Consider the following 24,400-nt stretch of genomic DNA (forward strand, 5'->3'; position numbering starts at 1 on the left):
GATTCAGGTTCGAGGGGCACAGAAGGCACAGAGGGCGAACCTGCTGCCAGAAGATCTCCTAGAGGCCATTTTGGATCTTTGGGTCCTGAAAGCACGCAGAGGGATCTAGTAATGTACCAAAAATACACAACATTACCTCTCTGAAGGCTTACTTGCTGAAATGTCACCAATGGACATGGAAACTCGAATTGAAGCTGGACTAACCTCATAATCTGCTCCAATGAATGTAGGGAGTGAGACCAAGAGGCACACTGATGCCTTTGCACAATCTGTGGAGTCCAAGAGTGGTGGGCAAGGGGCCAATACCTACTTCCACTTATGTTTTTTCTTGGAGTTACATAAAGACTTTCACTGTGGCCACGATCTGCCACAAGAATGACTTCAGGAATAGGGCCTTCTTTCAACTTGGACCACTAACAGCAAGGAGTCTTCTTGTACTTGGGTGACATAAGGGTTTGGCTCATGATCCCGTATGGCCCTGGAGACTCACCTAGATACAATTATACAAGTCCTGGCATCATACTGCCAAACCAAGCACCAAAGGCACACTTTATGAGGGTCTGTCACTGATATCTGTTTGTGACAGTCCCTGCACGGTTTAAAACCTGTTGTCCTAGGGGTCTTGTCTGGGTTCACTGGAAAAAGTTGATGAGAAAGAGGCTTTAAAAGGACAAAGGGAAGCTCAAGATCGACGTCTGCAGGAGTTTAAGGAAAGGAACCGGATGGGTGGGGCTTATATGTGGCCCTGCTCATTTTCAAAGGGGCATGGTGCTGGCACGGAGCTGCACAACATCACCACCTACAGCACACAGGAGTACTACTTTGAAGTTTCCGGTTCCAGTCAGAGGCCTCTACGGGTGAGGAATCTGAAGTTAGAATTATCCATCAGAAATCAGTAAATGAAAATGACCCCAACAGAATATGCACACTTGTGTGGATGACCTGCAGAGAAAAAGCTGACAAAATGCATTGCTTGAAATGGTCTTTAATGATGTGTGGAAGAAGATGTCAAATTCCTGTTTTTGCAGTTGAACTAATACACAACAAATATCAAACCAAAAAAATGGTCCCTTGAGAGGTGCATAGGAAACGAGTGAAAAAGGTAAAAGGGTAAGTGTGAAAAGAAGCCTGTCCCACTGTAATGAGAATAGGCTGAAAAAAAACCAGGAACTGGACTCTTACTATTCCTGAGGTACGGTTTCGGGCCTGTGCATGAGAAGGGGGAACATGGCCAAGGCCATAACCTATATTTTTCTTTGTTAATTGTATTTATATAGCGCTTACTGGTGAGGCCTCAAAGTACTTTTCAAGGAATAGCACGCTATTCCGGAACCCAAAAGGATTAATGGTGGATTAGTATAGGGAAACAGGAGTCAATTTGAGCAGTGTCTGTTAACTGGATTGAATAAATAGGAGGGATAGAAAAGGGAAGAATCTAGAAAATGTTAATCGGGCGATCATAGTAGTAAAGTAGTAAGATGAGGTTTGGGATGAGTAAAATAAGAGCTGGAGGAGGGGAGAGTCTGTAGAAGGGATTAAGGAGATCACAGAAGTAAAATTAGGTTTGGCATGAGTTAAAGGAGTGATACATGAGGGAAGAATTTAGTAGGGTTGCTTGGGAGTTCATAGTGGTAAACTGAGGTTTGGGGTGAGCCAGGAGGGAGAGAGTAGGGAGGAGTCTAGGAAAGGTTATTTTGGGGACCATAGTAGTAGAATGAGGGTTGGGTTTAGTCCAAGAGTGGAGATAGAGGATATACTGAGAGAGGTATAGGGTGAGGCAGAGTAGAGCATTTAATAGAGTGATTCTTTTCCTCTTGTACAGTAGGAGTGAAATAATAAATATATCGATACATGATTACATAGAAAGGGAATATATGTATAAGGAAGATAATATATTGAAATTTAACGTTGTATTGTATAAACAGTCTTTCAAGTAATGCGGTATTTGATGGTAATTTATTTTAATATTTTTTATAACAAAGTTTTTCTTTATGTTAACTTTTCCTTAACCTCTTAGCCAAAAAATTAGCCAAAATACACCTAAACTTTTATTTTTTTATTTTTTTTAAATTGGAAAAAAGGGCTGCCGAAGAAGGCTTGTGGTTTTTACCCTGAAAATGGCATCAACAAAGGGTTTTCGTTGCTGAAATCACCATCTTCCCAGCTTTCAGGATCAGGCAGAGTTCACTCAGAAAACCACATTTTTCAACACAATTTTGGCATTTTACTGGGACATACTTCATTTTTACTATTTTTGGTGCTTTCATCTTCCTTCCAGTTAGTGACAGGAATGGGTGTGAAACCAACATGGATCCCGGAAAGCTAATTGTTTCTGAAAAGTAGACAAAATTCTGAATTCAGCAAGGGGTCATTTGTGTAGATCCTACAAGTTTTCCTACAGAAAATAACAGCTGAAAACAAAAAATATTGAAATTGAGCTGAAAAAAACCTGCCATTTTTCTCAGCGTTTTACTCTAACTGTTACCTGCAATGTCAGATTTTTTAAAGCAATAAACCGTTACATGTGCTGGACTCTTCTGGTCGCAAGGATATATAGGGCTTTTAGGTTCATCAAGATCCCTAGGCACCCAGAGCCAATAAATGAGCTGCACCTTGCAATGGGTTTTCATTCTATACCGGGTATACAGCAATTCATTTGCTGAAATATAAAGAGTGAAAAATAGGTATCAAGGAAATCTTTGTATTTCCAAAATGGGCGTAAGGTATTGAGCAGCAGTGGTTATTTGCCCATCTCTGAATTCCCGGGGTGCCCATATTAGCATGTGAATTACAGGCCATTTCTCAAATAGACGTCCCTTTTACACACTGTCTTACATTTGGAAGGGAAAAAATGTAGAGAAAGACAAGGGGCAATAACACTTGTTGTGCTATTCTGTGTTCCGCCAAGTGTCCCGATAAAAATGGTACCTCACTTGCGAGGGTAGGCCTAATGCTCACGACAGGAAAGGCAATATGGAAACATCACATTTTTACTTTGAAATCTGATGTGTTTTTTGCAAAGTGCCAAGCTGTGTATTTTGGCCTCAAGCTCAGCCGGCACCTAGGGAAACCTACCAAACCTGCATATTTGTGAAAACTAGACACCTAGGGGAATCCAGGATGGGCTGACTTGTGGGGCTCTGATCAGGTTCTGTTTCCCAGAATCCTTTGCAAACCTCAAAATGTGGCCAAAAAAACACTTTTTCCTCACATTTCGGTGACAGAAAGTTCTGGAATCTGAGAGGAGCCACAAATTTCCTTCCGCCTAGCGTTCCCCCAAGTCTCCCGATAAAAATGATACCTCACTTGTGGGGGTGGGCCTAGTGCCCGTGACATGAAATGCCCCAAAACACAACGTGGACATATCACATTTTCACAAAGAAAACATAGCTGTTTTTTTCAAAGTGCCTAGCTGTGGATTTTGGTCTCTAGCTCAGCTGGCACCTAGGGAAAACTAGCAAACCTGCACAGTTTTGAAAACTAGACACCTAGGGGAATCCAAGATGGGGTGAATTGTGGGGCTCTGATCAGGTTCTGTTACCCAGAATCCTTTGCTAACCTCAATATTTAGGAAAAAAACACTTTTTCCTCACATTTCGGTGATAGAAAGTTCTGGAATCTGAGCCAAAAATGTCCTTCCACCCAGCATTCCCCCAAGTCTCCAGATAAAAATGGTACCTCACTTGTGTGGGTAGGCCTAGTGCCCACAACAGGAATAGATCACACAACGGTCAATGTTGGTACTTACATGAGGCAACAGTTGACCCTGGGGTGATCCATTCCTTAGGCAGGCACTAGGTATAGGCACTCAAGTGGGGTAATGTTTTTTATCAGGACAGGTGAGGAATCACTGGGTGGTAGGAATTTTGTGGATCACAGCGTATTCCTGTAGCTTGTGTGACAGAAATGCAAGAAAAATAGAGTTTTTATTCAACATTTCAGTTTTGCAGGGTATTCTTGGGGAATCCACACAAGTCACACCTCTGTGGACTCCCCCGGGATGTCTAGTTTCCAGAAATGTTTGGGTTTAGTATGTTTCCCCTACATAGCCGCCGAACCCAGGACCAAAAACAGAGGTGCCTGCCTTACAAAACCAGTTTGTTTTGTGATAGATAATTTTGAAGTCTCCACAATAAAATTTGGGCAGTGGAATTTGGGGCTGAACTAAATTGGGGAGCTCCCAAGAGAGCACCCTCTCTGTGCTTGCCCCCACAATCACCTGCTCTCTGGGTTGGTCTAACCCACTATGGCTCTGTTGCACAGACTGTGCTTGCGAAGGGACAGCAGGACTGTCCTCATCACCTCCCTCATAATTTACTGGAAGGAGTTATCCAATGGGACTCCTCCAACTGAAAAATCACTCCCAGAGTCTGCGCCATTGTCCTATCCCTCAGATGCTCTCTCAGTCTCTGATCCCATCTCAGAGCTGTCCTCTATAACCAGAGTGACGTCAGCAGCAGTCATCCATCAAGATGCCATCTCTGCTATTGGCTAAACTGTTGCTCTAAAACACTAGCCTACATAGACAGTCACAAAATTGCTGATGTGTGTGATACGTGCAACAGTAGAGACCACCTTACCTGCGCTTCTTGCCTCAATCAGCACGTTCTTTCAAGACACTCAAACACCTTGTCACATACCATTCGTCACAGTCTTTAGCACCTCCTGCGCCCAGTCCAACAATCATTATTGGTGCTCTCACTCCCATGTCCTCCTCCTCGGATTCCCTCATTACCACCCAGAAAACGTGCTCTTCATCTCTCCATAGCCACCCCGCACATACATTTCCTTTGTATTATAGCGCAGGTAGTGGCTGATCTTACTAATGTACTCAGCTATTTACATAAAATACAGATTTCTCTTTGCAGTAGTCATATAAACCTTCTGGGCTTCTTTATGGCACTAAAACTGCCACTAGACAAAAGTCTGATCCTTTTGTAGCAGAAACATAATCACAAGACTTACTTGACTTTTTTTATTGCTGCCTAAAAGCTACAGTTGAAATGCGTCAGTAGAAGTATGTGCACTGCTTTGAAGACACAAGCTGCAACTGCAAGACAACTGGTGGCATATATATATATATATATATATATATATATATATATATATATATATATATATATATATATATATATAGAGAGAGAGAGAGAGAGAGAGATAATATATATATTTAGATATATATATATAGATCACTTTTATATGTGGGTCTGGTTTTCCTGAGGGCCGATTGCAGCCCCCAGGGAAACCACACATGCACTGACAAAAGTGATGGGTATATATCTCTATACAGATATATCTATCTACGTGGATTGATATATCTATGTCTCTCTCTCTCTATCTCTCTATCTCTCTATCTCTCTATCTCTCTATCTCTCTATATCTATCTCTATCTCTATCTATCTATCTCTATCTCTATCTATCTATCTCTATCTCTATCTATCTATCTCTATCTCTATATATCTATCTCTATCTCTATATATCTATCTCTATCTCTATATATCTATCTCTATCTCTATATATCTATCTCTATCTCTCTAACTCTCTATCTGTATTTTTTTTGAGTAGTTGTAGGGTTTCCTTGGGGGCCAAAATGGCCCCCCCAAGGGAAATCCCTGGTGTCTAGTCGCGTTTCCTGGCCCCGTTCGCAGCTGTGCTGCGATCGAGAGCCAGGAAACGCGTTCAGGAAGGCCTCGTATGAAAGGGGAGAGTCTCCCCTTTCATACGAGGCCTTCCCTAATGTGGGGAAGGCCGCTTGGGGCCGTTTTCCCCGTTGAAGCAGGAAGCTGCCCTACGGCCGCTTCCTGCTCCGATGGGGAAAACAACACTGACGCCAGCGCGTCACAAAGGGGTGGGTGGGGGGCGGGGGAGACATGTAACCTCTTCCGTGTCTCCCAGAGTTTAAAAAAGTAAATAAAAAATCCTCGGTGCGTTTTCTAACACCCTCCCTGGTGTCGGCCACTGGTCGTGACCCGCACCAGGGAGGTAGTGTGGGTGTCGGCCAGTGGCCGACGCCCGCATTAAATGGGTTAATAGTTAAGTGCTTAAAGATAGTTATGATAATATTTACCTATTGTGATGGATAAATAGAACACTCATAAGCATCTAATCAAACAACTTAACTTATATAGAAATGATGCAATGACACATATATATATATATATATATATATATGGAAAATGTCACTTACCTAGTGTACATCTGTTCGTGGCATGTTCCGCCGCAGATTCACATGCTGTGCGTATACTTCTGCCATCTGGTGTTGGGCTCGGAGTGTTACAAGTTGGTTTTTTTTCAAAGAAGTGTTTGAGTCACAGGATCGAGTGACTCCTCCTCTTCGGCTCCATTGCGCATGGGCATAGACTCCATGTTAGATTGTTTTCCCGCAGAGGGTAAGGTAGGAGTGATATAGTATAAAGAAAATAGATGTCCATGCTTATGGAATGTTAAATATATATTTATCTACATATGTACAAATGTTAACTTCAACGACTACAGGCTGCCGGGGAGGTGGGAGGGTGCATGTGAATTTGCAGCGGAACATGCCACGAACCGATGTACACTGGGTAAGTGAGATTTTCCGTTCAATGGCATGTGTAGCTGCAGATACACATGCTGTGCATTGACTACAAAGCAGTTAGTCCTCCCATAAAAGCGGTGGTTAGCCTGTAGGAGTTAAAGTTGTTTGAAATAATGTTCTGAGTACAGCTCGACCTACTGTGGCTTGCTGTGTTGCTAAAACATCTACACAATAGTGTTTAGTAAATGTATGTGGTGTTGACCAAGCTGCTTTACATATTTCAGCAATTGGTATGTTTCCTAAAAAAGCCATTGTAGCACCTTTTTTCTTTGTGGAATGTGCTTTAGGAGTAACTAAGAGTTGTCTTTTGGCTTTAACGTAGCATGTTTGGATGCATCTTACTATCCATCTTGCTAATCCTTGTTTGAAATGGGGTTACCAGTAAGAGGTTTTTGAAAGGCTACAAACAGCTGTTTAGTTTTCCTGAATGGTCTCATTCTATCTATATAGTACATTAGTGCTCTTTTAATGTTTAATGTATATAGAGCTCTTTCTGCCACAGAATCTGGCTGTGGGAAGAAGACTGGTAGTTCCACTGTTTGATTGATATGAAAAGGTGATACCACTTTCGGAAGACATTTTCGGGTTAGTTCATAGTACAACTTTATGTTTGTGTACTTGTATGAACAGTTCTTCAATAGTGAAAGCTTGAATTTCACTGACTCTTCGCAATGATGTAATTGAGACTAGGAAGTCAACCTTCCATGTTAAGAACTGTATATGACATGAGTGCCTAAGTTCAAATGGTGGGCCCATAAGTCACGTAAGCACTATGTTTAAATTTCAAGAAGGAACTGGTGGTGTTCTTGGTGGAATTATGTGTTTTAAGCCTTCCATTAAGGCTTTAATAACAGGAACTCTGAATAAAGAGCTGTGCTGTACAATTTGCAAATATTCTGAAATTGCAGTAAGGTGTATTTTTATGGAAGAGAATGCTAAATTTGATTTTTGTAAATGAAGTGAATAGCATACAAATTCTTGTATTGATGCTGTAAGAGGGGCAATCTGTTTAGATTGACAATATACAAATCCTTTCCATTTGTTAGCATAGCATTGTCTAGTAGTGGGTTTTCTTGCTTGTTTAATCACTTCCATACATTCTGATGGTAGTTTTAAATACCCAAACTGTATGACCTCAGGAGCCAAATTGTCAGATTGAGTGTGTTGGGATTTGGGTGTCTGATCTGTCCTTTGTTTTGTGTCAACAGATCTGGTCTGTTTGGTAGTTTGGGGTGCGGTACTACTGATAGGTCTAATAATGTTGTGTACCACGGTTGACGAGCCCACGTTGGCGCTATGAGTATCATATTGACTGTGTTTTGACGCAATTTGTTGACTATAATGAAATGAGTGGGAGAGGGGGGGCGGGAAGCGTAAGCAAATATCCCTGACCAATTGATCCATAGAGCATTGCCCTTGGTTAGGGGATGTGGGTCTCTGGATGCGAAGTTTTGTCATTCTGCGTTTTCGCCTGTGACGAACAGATCTAGGTTTGGTGTTCCCCCATTGTCGAAAGTATTTTTGAAGTACTTGAGGGTGAATCTCCCACTTGTGTGTTTGTTGATGATTTCTGCTGAGAACAACTGCTAGTTGGGTGTGTATTCCTGGAATGTATTGTGCTACCAGGTGAATTTGGTGTATGGCCCATTTCCAAATTTTTGGAGCTAGGAGTGAGAGTTGGGACAAATGAGTCCCTTGTTGCTTGTTTAGGTAATACATGGTGGTCATGTTGTCTGTTTTGATTAGGACTTTCTTTTGTTTGAGAAGAGGTTGAAAAGCTTTGAGTGCTAGGGAGACAGCTAACAGCTCTAAGTGATTTATGTGTAGCTGTTTGTGTTGGGCATTCCATTGTCCTTGGATGTTGTGATTGTTGAGGTGAGCTCTCCAGCCAATCATTGATGCATCTGTTGTAATTATGGTCTGAGGAACAGGGTCTTAAAAAGGCCACCCCTTGCTTAGACCATTGTTGTGCAAGGCACTGCTGTAAGGGCAGCATGTTCAGTCTTGCATGTGGGACGATTGTAATAAATGATACCATGATGCCATCATCCCTAATATTTTCATGACAAATCTGACAGTGTACTGTTGACCTGTGTGTATCTGTGCGATTATATTTTGGAATGCTTGTATTCTTTGCGTATTTGGACTTGCCATCGCTTTGAGTATTTAGAATTGCACCTAAATATTGGTGTATTTGCGCAGGTTGTAGTTGCGACTTTTGGTAATTTATTGAGAACCCTAGCGTGTGCAGGGTTTGTATTACATAATGCGCATAGTTTTGACATTGCATATGACAGTTTGATTTTATCAGCCAATCGTCTACATATGGAAAGACATGTATATTTTGTCTTCTTAGAAAGGCTGCGGCTACTGCTAGGCACTTTGTGAATACCCTTGGAGCTGTTGTTATTCCGAAGGGTAACACTTTGAACTGATACTGATTTCCTTGAATGACAAACCTGAGATATTTTCTGTGCGCCGGATGGATGGGTATATGAAAATATGCATCCTTGAGGTCTAATGTTGCCATGAAAACGTGTTTTTGGAGTAGTGGGATAACATCCTGGAGAGTTACCATGTGAAAGTGTTCTGAGAGGATGTAAAGGTTGAGGGTCCTGAGATCTAATATTGGCCTTAGGGTGCCATCCTTTTTGGGAATCAGGAAGTACAGTGAGTAAACTCCCGTCCCTACTTGATTTTGTGGCACTGGTTCTATTGCTTGTTTAAGTAATAGAGATTTGACTTCTTCCTGTAACAGACTGATGTGTTCTGTGGATAGTTTGTGTGGTTTTGGTGGAATGATTGGGGGAGTTTGTATCAATTCTAGGCAATAACCATTGCGGATAATTGATAGTATCCAATTGTCTGTGGTAATGTTTTGCCAGTTGGTATGGAAATTTTGTAGTCTTCCTCCCACAGGGGAGGTGTGGAGGGGAAGAGAATGAAACAAGTCACTGTTTAGTGTGTTGTGAGGTTTGTTTAGGTGTTTGATATTTCCCTCTACCTCTGGGGTACTGCCCTCTATATGTGCTCTTAAAACCACCTCATTGGTATTGAGGTTGGTAGGCTGGTTTTGGCTGCGATGTGGATGCTTCTGCAGTTTGAGCCCTAAATCCACCTCTAAACTGGGGTTGCCGAAAGGATCCCCTGTATTGTGTGGTGTATAGTGCACCCATAGCTTTTGTGGTGTCTGAATCCTTACGCAATTGTTCAATTGCAGTGTCCACTTCTGGGCCAAAAAGTTGTTTTTGTTGAACGGCATATTCAACACCACTTGTTGGATTTCGGGTCTGAACCCCAACGACCTGAGCCATGCATGCCTCCTGATTGTTACAGCAGTGTTGACGTTCTTGGCAGCTGTGTCTGCTGAGTCTATGGCAGACCTAATCTGATTACTGGTGATGGCTTGCGCTTCCTCCGCGATCTGCTGTGCCCTCTTTTGATATTCCTTGGGGAGATGCTGAATTATATATTTCATCTCATCCCAATGGGCCCTGTCGTATCTAACCAACAACGCCTGTGAGTTGGCTATTCTCCATTGGTTGGCTGCCTGGGATGCCACTCTCTTCCCTGCAGCATCAAATTTCCTACTCTCTTTGTCTGGTAAGGGTGCATCACCTGATGACTGAGCTTGCCCTCTTCCTGGCAGCGCTTACCACTACAGAGACTGGAGGGAGTTACTGAGTTACATAGACAGGATCAGAGGGAGGTGGCTTGTATTTTTTTTCTTCTACCCAGGGAGTTATTATCCTTGCTTTGACAGGCTCGCTAAATATTTGATCAGCATGTTGTAGCGTGCCCGGGAGCATAGGGAGCGACTGGTATGTTGTATGCGTGGAGGAGAGTGTATTAAACAAAAAATCGTCCTCCAACGGTTCAGTGTACATGGTGACACTATGGTATGCTGCAGCCCTAGCTAATACTTGATATACCCTGTACTTTCCTCAGGTGGTGAAGGCTTAGAGGGATAGCAGTCTGGGTCGTTGTCAGGAATGGGATCTGGATCATAAAGATCCCATGTGTAAGGAAATGCCTCCTTGGCATGGTTACCCCCTGACTTTCTGCCTTTGCTGATGCCAAGTTATGATATACCTTTGTCTCCACAATTGGCACAACCCTGGCACCCAGGTAAGTCCCTTGTAACCGGTACCTCTGGTACCAAGGGCCCTGATGCCAGGGAAGGTCTCTAAGGGCTGCAGCATGTCTTATGCCACCCTAGGGACCCCTCACTCAGCACCGACACACTGCTTGCCAGCTTGTGTGTGCTGGTGGGGAGAAAATTACTAAGTCCACATGGCACTCCCCTCAGGGTGCCATGCAACCTCACACTGCCTGTGGCATACGTAAATCATCCCTCTAGCAGGCCTTACAGCCCTAAGGCAGGGTGCACTATACCACAGGTGAGGGCATAGGTGCATGAGCACTATGCCCCTACAGTGTCTAAGCCAAACCTTAGACATTGTAAGTGCAGGGTAGCCATAAGAGTATATGGTCTGGGAGTCTGTCATGCACGAACTCCACAGCACCATACTGGCTACACTGAAAACTGTCAAGTTTGGTATCAAACTTCTCAGCACAATAAATGCACACTGATGCCAGTGTGCACTTTATTGTAAAACTACACCCAGAGGGCATCTTAGTGATGCCCCCTGAAAACATACCCGACTTCCAGTGTGGGCTGACTAGTTTTGCCAGCCTGCCACACACCAGACATATTGCTGGCCACATGGCGAGAGTGCCTTTGTCACTCTGGGGCCAGGAACAAAGCCTGTATTGGGTGGAGGTGCTTCTCACCTCCCCCTGTAGGAACTAACACCTGGCGGTGAGCCTCAAAGGCTCACCCCCTTTGTTAAAGCACCACAGGGCATCCCAGCTAGTGGAGATGCCCTCCCCTCCGGCCACTGCCCCCACTTTTGGCAGCAAGACTGGATGAGATAATGAGAAAAACAAGGAGGAGTCACTCCCCAGTCAGGACAGCCCCTAAGGTGTCCTGAGCTGAGATAACTGACTTTTAGAAATCCTCCATCTTGCAGATGGAGGATTCCCCCAATAGGATTAGGGATGTGGCACAAAGAGGGTGTAGCCACCCTCAGGGCTAGTAGCCATTGGCTACTATCCTCCGAGACCTAAACACACCCCTAAATTGTGTATTTAGAAGCCCCCAGAACCTAGGAAACTTGATTCCTGCAACCTGAAGATGAAGAAGGACTGCTGACCTGAAAGCCCTACAGAGAAGACAGAGACACCAACTGCTTTGACCCCAGCCCTACCGGCCTGTCTCCCCACTTCGAGAAAAACTGCAACAGCGACGCGTCCCCCAGGGTCCAGCGACCTCTGAAGCCTCAGAGGACTACCCTACATCTAAAAGGACCAAGAAGCTCCCGAGGACAGCAGCCCTGTTCACCAAAACTGCAACTTTGCAACAAAGAAGCAACTTTTAAAGACCACACGTTTCCCGCCGGAAGCGTGAGACTTTCCACTCTGCACCAGACGCCCCCGGCTCGACCTGCAGAAAACTAGCTCTACAGGGAGGACTCCCCGGCGACTGCGATCCCGTGAGTGGCCAGAGTTGACCCACCTGAGCCCCCACAGCGACGCCTGCAGAGGGAATCCAGAGGCTCCCCCTGACCGGGACTGCCTGCTTCAAGGAACCCGACGCCTGGAAAACACACTGTACCCGCAGCCCCCAGGACCTGAAGAAACCGAACTCCAGTGCAGGAATGACCCCCAGACGACCCTCTTCCTAGCCCAGGTGGTGGCTACCCCGAGAAGCCCCCGTGCCTGCCTGCATCGCTGAAGAGACCCCTGGGTCTCCCAACCAATTAAAAACCTGACGCCTGTTTGCACTCTGCACTGGGCCGCCCCTGTGCCACTGAGGGTGTACTTTTTGTGCCTGCTTGTCCCCCCCCCCCGGTGCCCTACAAAACCCCCCTGGTCTGCCCTCCAAAGTCGCAGGTACTTACCTGCTGGCAGACTGGAACCGGGGCACCCCTATTTCCATTGAAGCCTATGTGTTTTGGGCACCACTTTGACCTCTGCACCTGACCGGCCCTGAGCTGCTGGTGTGGTAACTTTGGGGTTGCCTTGAATGCCCAACGGTGGGCTACCTTGGACCCAACTTTGAACCCTGTAAGTGCTTTACTTACCTGTGAACCTAACAAATACTTACCTCCCCCAGGAACTGTTGATTTTTGCAGTGTCCATTTTTAAAATAGGTTATTGCCATTTTTGCCACAACTGTACATGCTATTGTGATAATTCAAAGTTCCTAAGATACCTGAGTGAAATACCTTTCATTTAAAGTATTGTTAGTAAATCTTGAACCTGTGGTTCTTAAAATAAACTAAGAAAATATATTTTTCTATATAAAAACCTAATGGCCTGGAATGGTCTTTGAGTGTGTGTTCCTCACTTATTGCCTGTGTGTGTACAACAAATTTTTAACACTACCCTCTGATAAGCCTACTGCTCAACCACACTACCACAAAATAGAGCATTAGAATTATCTCTTTTGCCACTATCTTACCTCTAAGGGGAACCCTTGGACTCTGTGCATGCTATTTCTTACTTTGAAATAGTACATACAGAGCCAACTTCCTACACCATGCGTCTACATTATCTTGTTGCGAGTCAAACGAATTTGATGGCGACTGCATTGGTGTAGGACTGGTAGGAGGAGAGATATGCAGGTGTGTAGAGTGAGGAGGAGAATGAGGAGGCGAAAACTGAGGAGGTGGTAGTCTCTCCTTTGGCACTTTAGCTGGAGGATGTGTAGTGTCCAATTCCTCCTGAAAGGCTAATTTCCTCTTAGGTTTTAAAGGAGGTGTTGTTAATATTCTGCCAGTTTCTTTGTAGATATGAATCCTGGCTTGCCTTTCATCCATCACTTCAAGTATTGGCTGTACTTGGGTGTCCTCCTCAGAAGTCTTATGGCTTTCTTTGAGTGTCTTAGAAAGTCCATGCTACTCAGTGTAACCTGCTCTTTTCGGCTCCGAAGCTGGCTTTTTCAGTATCGAAAAAGATGGTGTTGAGGATAGTCTCGGCTCTGAAAGTGATTTTTGAAATTTCGACTCCGAAGAGCGGTGTTTGCTCGAGTCTGACATGGAGCCTTTAGTTGACTGATGGTTTCGGAGGAGTGGTCTTTTTCGGTGCCGAACTGGCGGTTTAGTCACCGGGTGTCTTCTTTCAGGTCGAGCCATGGCCTTCCGGCAGTGGCGTACCCAGGGCTTTATATTTCGGTCTTTGTGATGGTACAGGAGCAGGTGTACTCACGTGTTGTCCTGCCGTGACTGGTCTGTCTTCCTCGGATTCCTGGTCGGAGTCGGAACCTCGAACAAAGACTGCTGTGTGCATGATCTCTTCCTCTTCTACGTCAAGATGTTCGGAGCTTTTGGACGCCATCTCAAGCCTTCGTGCTCTTCTGTCCTGAAGTGTTTTCTTGATCAAAAGGCCTTGCAATTTTCTTCCTGATGATCTGGGGAAAGGCAAAGATTACAGACAGGGTGTTGGTCTGTATAAGGACATTTGGCGTGGCACCGAGGACAGAATCGGAATGGAGTCCGATCCATGAGGCTTCCACCCGGTCGGCCCGACCAGGCCCGAGTTGGGTGCGCTCGCCCCGAAGGGCGAGTAGAGATGTCTGTTCCGACGGTACCGAAGTGTTGATAGAAGATGTAACGCAATCAATACAATACTGACGAAAAATGAAGCGTTTTCTAAGTTTTCTGAATTGAACTATCTGAGCAAAAGGAAACATGTCCGAACCAGACGGTGGAAAGTAAACAATCTAACATGGAGTCGATGCCCATGAGCATTGGAGCCGAAGAGGAGTCGTCACTCCATCCCGTGACTTCTTAGAAGAAAAACAACTTTTAACACTCCGAGCCAGACACTAGATGGCAGACGTATATGCACAGCATGTGTACATGCAGCTACACATGCCATTGAACATATATCTATCTATATATATATATATATCTAGTAAGTAATATATACATTTGTTTAGTCGGCCTAAAGAAGCTTTATTTATGACAAAAACTTTTAGTTGAGACTAAACAGAGGTGGGTGAGACAACAAATGAACAAGGAGAGACGAGACAAGAATCTGCTCCAAAAGCCTGAGCCTGGAGAATATTTAGCATTTAAGTCAAGCAACCGATAAGTAAAAATCGGTCCCATCAAAAAAAAATATATATATTTCTATATTTCTTTAACATGGAAAGCATTTTACCTTGGTACATGAGATTACACTACTGCACTGAGAGGCGTGTATTAAAAGTGATAGCTTTTATACATGAACTTAGCAACATGCATTCCCGAACGTGACAATATTACTAGTGAACTAAGCAGCAAGTCAGTTGTAATGAGATCATTTTAAGTGGCCTAGATTCTTTTTAAGCATGAGTAACATTGCAGTCTATTAAATCAAACTCAAGAGCTGTTTTTACAACTCACATCCTGAGCTCACCTATTTGAAGGTACTTTCATATGTGATAGAGGGAAAAAAGAAGCTCAGTGAAATACTATTTGCCTAGGATCACACAATTTGGTCAAGTGGGGAAGCTGAGTTTACTGAAGGTTTTGAAGTTTCATATTCTGCCCCTAGATGGTGTTGTTCTCTCTCTCCCTTTTTAATACATCAAAGGTCACTGCCCTTTTATGATTCCTTATGCATGAGGTTAGATTAGGGTGGCAGGTATAAGCCACATGAAGGCTCTGGTTGTTCTGGGCTCAAGGGTCAAATAAAGATTAAAGTTGAGCTTTCAGTGGCTCGTCCACCTTTAGTCCTCAATAATATGTAGGCTTTCACAACAACATGTGAAGGAGGTAACACAAGTAAGACAAAGTGGCAGCAAGACTCTGAACGTGCTCTCATCCGCCTCGTATGAAGCCGTCATAGTATGCGTTCCAAGCTCAGCCTAGTTACTGTCAACTGTGGACCTTAGAGACCCCCCCCTTCTCCACTAAATCATAAAGACCACGGGCCAATACCATAGTGACTGACATTCTAAAAAGTTCTTTATCTGGTACAACTAGACTAGTCTGGATTTATTCCAGAGCATAACACCCAGTTTATACCTAGTGGCTATATCAATACTGTCTTGTAGACGAATTCCAGATTGCAATTACACTTGATGCCAAGAAAGGATTTGTTTGCTTGAAATTTAACAGCTTTCCAAATTCTGTTCAGCTTATAAGCTGACTAGACGGTTAAACAAGTGACCTACTTTCAGTATCGTTTTTTCTGGTGGACCCTGCCTATTCACAGAATTTCTCCTTAAGAGTAGCTCCAGGCGGGATGTGAACAGTTTCTCCAATCATCACAAAGAACTTTATTTTGGGTCACATAACTATAAATGTACAACTTCCCAAATCAATAACTCCCTAGCACCACAAGGTGGTATCATGCGACTGCTGTTGCACTAACCATCCGCATACTAGACCACAGTTCAACAGAGACTAAGCCCCCTGGCATCAATGTTCTTCTGAACCTAACTAACTTGGGACCTCCTCTTTAGTTAATGCATTTTTCCAAATATTTTTTGGTGTCAGCAGACCTAGATCAAAGTCATCCCCCAAGATGTAAACAGTTAAGCCTTGAGGAAAATCTCAAATGGAGATCTCTTAGGACATTGGTATATGATGTCTGGGGCCCAGTATACATCCATGGCTTTTAAGACTGTAAGGGAGAGGGCGGCTACACCATTCAAGGCTTTGGCAAGTATGGAGACCCTTCTAATGAGTCATTCTTTACTACTTCTGGGAAGATCAACAGTAGCCAATCAAGAGACCCTCTTGAAAGTATAATAAGAGATGTGGGATTTACAAGTTTCCTTCCACTCCTAATGAACTGGAAGTAAATTCCTGTGAAATTCTAAACTTTGGATGTAGTCCTACAAACAATAAAGCACGTTTCCCAACCACAAGACAATGATCTTCCACAGTAAAGCGCCACTATGAGTCTGCAAGCTTGCTTGTCGGGATTAGCTTTTCTGTGTCTCTGCATTGGATTCTGTGCAGTTTTGTTGTCCCCAGTCCCCCCACATGTATTAGTTCATGACACATTATGACTATTGCACAATTCTCGCAAATATTTGTCCCTTTACAATGTTCTATGCAACTTGTAACACTCAGAATTAAAAAAATATATATATAAAACTTACCTGAGCTAAACGTTGCATCCCCGTTAAGCAAGTGATCAGGATCTACGTGCATCCCATCAAGACAAACTGACAGGTCTCCTATTACTTCTGCTGGCTCCTTGTCACCAACTAGTTGTAGGGACACTACCACCTCTTCCACTGAAATAAAAAATGTAAAAAACACTTTTCACATGACCAGTGAAAACATGTATTCAAATATAGCAGTTCATGATGCAAGCCCTTCCATGCAATAAGAACAGATGATGGACTGAATGCTGAACAATGCAAACATTCACCTTTAGTCACACAGATCTGGATTTAATCAATTTTTTTTTCTGCCCACCATGCCACCCCTGTTTGGACACAACCATATGCAAATTAGCCTTGCTATTGCTCCCCATGACAACACACCCACCCGACCTGCCAAGATATGTCCTCCCTGGACCGGAAATAAGAATCCTGGGAACGGTTTTGGGGTATCACCCCTCAGCCAGGCTAGCTTGAATCCAGTGACGCAGTGAGCTCAGGATCCACGTTAAGCCATATCCTTCCCACTTGGGGCAACAAAAGCAAAAAGAACAGATGATTGATGGAATACTGAACAATGCAAACATTCAGCCCCTGTTACAGATATCTGGGTCTAATCCATCGTTTTTTTGCCCACCACGCCACCCCAATTTGGACCCAGCCATATGCAAATCATTCTTGAGCCTGCTTCCCATGAGAACAGTTCTGCCAAAACTGCCCAGCCAGGTCCTCCCTGGACTGGAAACAAGCATCCTGGGACCGTTTTTGGGGTATCACACCCTCATCAGCTAGGCTAGCTTGAATCCAGTGGCGCAGTGAGCTTGGGAGCCATCCTGTGCTTACTGAACTACTGATCCACTGCAGAGCTTTTCCGTGGATTCACAGGGTGCTGTCGGAGACCATGTTGAATGCTGCTGAGAGGTCGAGTAGTATGAGTGCTGCAGTGTGGCCGCTGTCTAGGAGGATGCAGATGTCATCGGCGGCTGCAAGAAGAGCGGTCTCCGTGCTGTGGTTGCTGCGGAACCCGCACTGGGAGGTGTCCAGTGAGTCGTCGTCCTCGATGAATTGCCACAGCTGTGAGTTGGCCTTTTCCAGTACTTCGGCAGTGTTGGGTAACTGCGAGATGGGCCAGAAATTCTTTATCTCTGAGTCAGCAGAGGGTTTCTTCAGGAGGGGAGTACCTCAGCGTGTTTCCAGTCTTCGGGGAGTACCTCGGCGTGTTTGCAGTCTTCGGGGAAGGTGGCTATGTTGATGGAGCAGTTCATTGTCTTAGGAAGCTCGGGGGAGATGGATCCTGGGTCTCATGTAGATGTGGTGGAGGCAGGGGTCTGTGGGAGCTCCGGAGCGAGTGCTGTTCATGATGCTTTCTGCTTCCTCAGTGGTGAGAGTGGACCAGCTGTGGATGGTTTGGGTAGGTTGGGGTGAGGTTCGGTCGTCTGTCCTGATGTGGGCTGGTTCTCTGGGAGAAAAATGTCGTAAATATCCTTCATCTTGTCTGCGAGTCCTACAGTATCATTAAATAGCAGTATAGACATTTTACATTTAAGACAATATTAAAGTGCATTCACTTTCACAACTTATTCACGTTATTTGAAAATGCCAGCCAATCAGGCAACAGCACCCTTTTGAACCCTCACCACAGGAGCCCCAGTTCCTCTGATTTTCTAGCACAAATGAGATCAATAACTAGATGACATATGGGAAGCCTCTATGGGGAGAAGGGTGGGTCACATGTTAATCTATGAAAGATATCAATACTGGAGAGCATTAGTTACAGGTAAGTAACTCTTTCTTCTACAGTATTGGATCTTTCATAGATTCACATGCTGGAATCAGAATAGCAAGTAGTTATTGAAATTTAAATCCTGTGACATTATTACCCTTCTGGATGGTGGATTATAATACAATACACATATATTAATGCAAAAAAAAAGTATATATATATATATATATATATATATATATATATATATATATATATATATATATATATATATATATATATATATATATATATATATATATATATATATATATATGTGTGTGTGTGTGTGTGGAAAATGTCACTTACCCAGTGTACATCTAGTGTTGGGCTCGGAGTGTTACAAGTTGTTTTTCTTCGAAGAAGTCTTTTCGAGTCACGAGACCGAGGGACTCCTCCCTTTCGGCTCCATTGTGCATGAGCGTCAACTCCATCTTAGATTGTTTTCCCCGCAGAGGGTGAGGTAGGAGTTGTGAATATACTAGATGTGCCCATGCAATGGAGTAGGTATGTATGTACATAATAATGTGTATTAAAATAATATTTATTTACAAATTTACAATTTTCATTTAACTAATAACGGCTACAGGCTCCCGGGGAGGTGGGAGGGCGCATGTGAATCTGCAGCGTCTCATGCCACAAACAGATGTACACTTGGTAAGTGACATTTTCCGTTCGGTGGCATGTGTAGCTGCAGATACACATGCTGTGCATAGACTAATAAGCAGTAACTCCCCAAAAAGCGGTGGCTTAGCCTGTAGGAGTTGAAGTTGTCTGAAATAATGTTCTTAATGCAGCCTGTCCTACTGTGGCTTGTTGTGTTGCTAACACATCTACACAGTAATGCTTAGTGAATGTATGAGGCGTAGACCAGGTGGCTGCCTTACAAATTTCTGTCATAGGTATATTCCCCAGAAAAGCCATTGTGGCGCCTTTTTTCCTAGTGGAATGCGCTCTTGGTGTAATAGGTAGATCTCTTTTTGCTATAATATAGCAAGTTTGAATACATTTAACTATCCATCTGGCAATGCCTTGTTTGGATATGGGATTACCTGCATGAGGTTTTTCGAAAGCTATGAACAATTGTTTTGTTTTACGAAATTGTTTTGTTCTGTCAATGTAATACATTAGTGCTCTCTTTATGTCTAATATATGTAAGGCTCTTTCAGCTACTGAGTCTGGTTGTGGAAAGAAGACTGGGAGTTCCACTGTTTGGTTTAGGAGGAATGGCGATATGACCTTTGGGTCAGGAACTTGGGATTTGTACGGAGAACCACTTTATGTTTATGTATTTGTATAAAGGGTTCTTGTATAGTAAATGCTTGTATCTCACTTACTCTTCTAAGTGATGTGATAGCTATTAGAAATGCTACTTTCCAAGTTAAGTATTGCATTTCACAAGAGTGCATGGGTTCGAATGGTGGTCCCATGAGTCGTGTTAATACATTATTAAGGTTCCACGAAGGTACTGGTGGTGTTCTCTGGGGTATGATTCTTTTTAGCCCCTCCATAAATGCTTTGATGACTAGTATTCAAAAAAGCGATGTTGGATGAGTAATCTGCATATAGGCAGATAGTTCTGTGAGATGTATTTTAATTGAAGAGAATGCTAGCTTAGACTTTTGTATGTGTAATAAGTAGCTTACAATGTCCTTTGCGGAAGCATGTAGTGGTTGAATCTGATTAGTGTGGCAGTAGTAAACAAATCTTTTCCATTTGTTTGCGTAACAATTTCTTGTAGTAGGTTTTCTAGCTTGTTTAATGACCTCCATACATTCTTGTGTAAGGTTTAAGTGTCCAAATTCTAAAACTTCAGGAGCCAGATTGCTAGATTGAGCGATGCTGGATTCGGGTGTCTGATTTGTTATTTGTGTTGAGTTAACAGGTCGGGCCTATTTGGTAATTTTATGTGGAGTATCACTGATAAGTCCAGCAGTGTTGTGTACCACGGTTGGCGAGCCCAGATTGGTGCTATGAGTATTAGTTTGAGTTTCTCTTGACTTAAGTTTGTTGACCAGATAAGGAATGAGTGGGAGAGGGGGAAAAGTGTAAGCAAATATCCCTGACCAACTGATCCATAGTGCATTGCCCTTGGATTGAGGGTGTGGGTACCTGGACGCAAAGTTTTGGCATTTTGCGTTTTCTTTTGTTGCAAATAGGTCTATGTTTGGTGTTCCCCAGCGAAGGAAGTGATCCTGTAGGATCTGGGGATGAATGTCCCATTCGTGAGTTTGCTGGTGATCTCGACAGATTGTCGGGTAACTGGTTTTGAATGCCTGGGATGTATTGTGCTATTAGACGAATGTGATTGTGAATTGCCCAATGCCAATTGTTTTGTGCTAAGAGACACAGTTGTGACGACTGTGTCCCTCCTTGTTTGTTGAGATAATACATTGTTGTCATGTTGTCCGTTTTGACAAGAATGTGTTTGTGGGCTATTAGTGGTTGAAATGATTTTAATGTTAGAAACACTGCCAACAGTTCTAAATGATTTATGTGGAGTTGTTTTTGTTGATTGTCCCATTGTCCCTGAATGCTGTGCTTGTTAAGGTGTGCTCCCCACCCCATCATGGAAGCATCTTTTGTGATCACATCTTGAGGCACCGGGTCCTGGAATGGCTGCCCTTGGTTTAAATTTATAGGGTTCCACCATTTAAGCGTGAAGTGTGTCTGGCGGTCTATCAACACTAGATCTTGGAGATGACCCTGTGCTTGTGTCCATTGTTTTGCTAGGCACTGTTGTAACGGCCGCATGTGTAATCTCGCGTTTGGGACAATGGCAATGCATGAAGACATCATGCCTAGAAGTTTCATTACAAACCTTACTGGGTAGTGTTGGTTTGGCTGTATGCTTGATGTTATATTTTGGAATGCTTCGACCCTTTGTGGACTTGGAGTGGCAATCGCTTTTTGTGTGTGGAGTGTTGCTCCCAAGTAATGTTGTATTAGGGATCGCTACAGATGTGATTTCTGGTAATTTATCGAAAAACCCTAGTTTGTGTAGAGTTTCTATAACGTATTGCGTGTGGAGAAGACATTGTTGTTTGTGTGTTGGTTTTTATTAGCCAGTCGTCGAAGTATGGGAATATGTGCATGTGCTGTCTCCTTATGTGAGCGGTTACTACTGCAAGGCATTTTGTGAATACCCTTGGGGCTGTTGTTATCCCGAACGGTAACACTTTGAATTGATAGTGTACGCCGTGTATTACAAACCTTAAGTATTTTCTGTGAGAAGGATGGATGGGTATGTGAAAGTAGGCATCCTTGAGATCTAATGTTGACATGTAGTCCTCCTTTTTTAGTAAGGGAATCGCGTCTTGAAGTGTTACCATGTGGAAGTGATCCGACTTGATGAAGAGATTCAGTGTTCTGAATTCTAATATAGGTCTTAACGTTTTGTCCTTTTTGGCATTAGGAAATATAGTGAGTAGACACCTGTTCCTTTATGATGGTTGGGTACTAACTCTATTGCTTGTTTTTGTAATAATGCTTGGACCTCTAGTTGTAATAGGTCTAAGTGTTGTTTGGACATATGGGAAATTTGTGAATTCTATGCAATAACCATGTTGGATAATGGCTAGGACCCATGCGTCCATAGTTGTGTGTCCAGTTTTGGTAGTATGCGGTAAGTGTCCCCCCCACTGGTGTTAAGTGTTGGGGTTCTGTGACATTGAAGTCACTATTTGGTTGGACTTGTCTTAGGTGTCTGGAACTTTCCCTTTCCTCTTGGGAATTGTCCACCTCTATATGAGCCACGAAACCCTCCTCTCTGGTATTGTCCCTAATAGGTGGGTCTGGTTTGCGAGGTGGAAGGCTCTGGTGTTTGCATTCGAAACCCTCCTCTAAATTGTGGCTTTCTAAATGTGCTTCTGCCCTGTGGGGAGTAGAGCGCGCCCATGGCTTTGGCCGTGTCCGTGTCCTTCTTTTATTTTTTAATTGCTGTGTCCACTACTGGCCCAAACAATTATTCATGGTTCAAAGGCATGTTCAACACTTCTTGTTGGATTTCTGGCTTGAACCCAGAGCTTCGTAACCATGCATGCCTGCGAATGGTTACCGCAGTGGTTACCGTTCGTGCTGCCTTGTCTGCAGAGTCTAATGCGGACCTTATTTGGTTGTTGGATATTGCTTGTCCTTTTTCCACAACCTGCTGGGCACGTTTCTGGTGTTCTTTGGGCTAGTGTTGTATAATGTGTTGCATCTCATCCCAGTGTGCCCTGTCGTAGCGAGCAAGTAGGGCTTGTGAGTTTGCGATCCACCATTGATTGGCTGCCTGTGCTGCCACTCGTTTGCCCGCTGCATCAAACTTCCTACTCTCTTTGTCAGGCGGTGGAGCGTCTCCCGACGATTGAGAGTTTGACCTCTTTCTGCTGCTCCTACAACCAACCGAGTCTGGTGTAAGTTGCTGTGTTATAAACACAGGGTCCGTTGGGGGAGGCTTGTATTTTTTATCCACCCTAGGCGTGATAGCCCTTCCTTTAACTGGCTCCTGGAATACCTGTTTTGGATGCTTGAGCATGCCCGGGAGCATTGGCAGACTCTGGTAGGAAGTGTGGGTGGATGCCAAGGTGTTGAACAGGAAATCATCCTCTATTGGCTCTAAACGCATTGCTACATTGTGGAACGTAGCTGCCCTTGATAGTACCTGCGTATATGCAGTACTGTCCTCTGGAGGTGACGGCCTTGTTGGGTAACAATCTGGGCTGTTGTCTGATACTGGTGCATCAAATAAGTCTCATGCATCAGGATCATCCAGTGTCATCCCTGTATGCGTAGGTGACTGCATTGGAGGTGTTCTTACCGGGGACAGCTGTGGTGACTGTAGTGGGGAAGGTTGTGGAGAAAACCTTGGTGGTGGGGTTTTATCTCTGGCCACCTTCGCCTTCGGCTGCATTCCTGACTCATGAAATGCCAGCTTTCCTTTGGTTTTGATTGAAGAAAGAGTTTTTATTTTTCCAGTCTCTTTCAGGATATGCCACCTCCTTTGCGTATGGTCTGGTTCCACAATACTTATTTCCTGCTCAAATCTGTGTTTTTCATGCATTTGGCTGGAAAGTCCTTGCTCTTCTGTGTAAGAGCTTCTTTTCGGCTCCGAAGCCGCTTTTTTCGGTACCAATGCTTCAGATAAAGCCTTTTTCGGTTCCGACGTTACTTTTCTCACCTTGGGTGAGTCTAACTCTCGGTGTCAAGATCGTTCGGTGCCTGAATCTCGACTGGAGTCGGATGTCTTTCGGCAAATCTTTGGCCTTTTTCGTTGCCGATGATTGGTCACCTTCTTTTCGATGGGTTAAGCCATGGCCTGCTGGCGGTGGCATTCCCTTGGCGTTAACGATCTTTGTTTGAATTTTGGACGGGGCAGTTTTACTCACTGTTTTCTGCATCGTCGTGGGTCGCTCACTTTCGGATTAACAGAGTCCGTCCCCCGGATGGAAATTATTTCCTCCTCCTCGACGTTGAGTTGTTCTCTCGGAGTCGACGCCATTTGTAGTCTTCTCGCTCTTCCATCACGTAGGGTCTTTTTTGATCGAAACGCCCGCCAGGACTCACAAGTATCCTCCCGGTGTTCTGGTGATAAACACAGATTGCAGACCAGGTGTTGGTCTGTATAAGGATACTTCGAGTGGCACTTCGGACAGAAGCGGATGGGGGTCCGGTCCATTAGTTTCGTCGATGGCTGCGGTCGGGCCGACCAGGCCCTGCTGAAGAGCGGAAGCCCCAAAGGGCCGCCGGAGCGCTTCTGCTATCGGTGTCGATGTGCTAACACTAAACCGGTACTGAGCGAGAACAATACTGTTGAATTTTCGATATTTAGCTAACTTTCCCGAAATACGGAGCGAAGAGGAACACGTCCGAACCCGATGGTGGAAAGAAAACAATCTAAGATGGAGTCCAC

The 24,400-nt window shown here is 44.0% G+C and overlaps 1 protein-coding gene across 3 annotated transcripts in view; it reads right to left on the reverse strand.

The window, feature by feature from the left end:
• Nucleotides 1-24,400, reverse strand: part of ITCH (itchy E3 ubiquitin protein ligase) — a 779,961-nt gene that overhangs the window by 477,692 nt on the left and 277,869 nt on the right. For all 3 annotated transcript variants that reach the window (XM_069243816.1, XM_069243814.1, XM_069243815.1), the window contains one exon: nucleotides 16,740-16,877. In XM_069243816.1, the coding sequence (XP_069099917.1) occupies nucleotides 16,740-16,877 (138 nt within the window). The remainder of the gene's footprint in view (nucleotides 1-16,739; nucleotides 16,878-24,400) is intronic.

Source organism: Pleurodeles waltl, chromosome 7, assembly GCF_031143425.1.
Source record: "Pleurodeles waltl isolate 20211129_DDA chromosome 7, aPleWal1.hap1.20221129, whole genome shotgun sequence".
In the NCBI taxonomy this organism is placed as follows: domain Eukaryota; kingdom Metazoa; phylum Chordata; class Amphibia; order Caudata; family Salamandridae; genus Pleurodeles; species Pleurodeles waltl.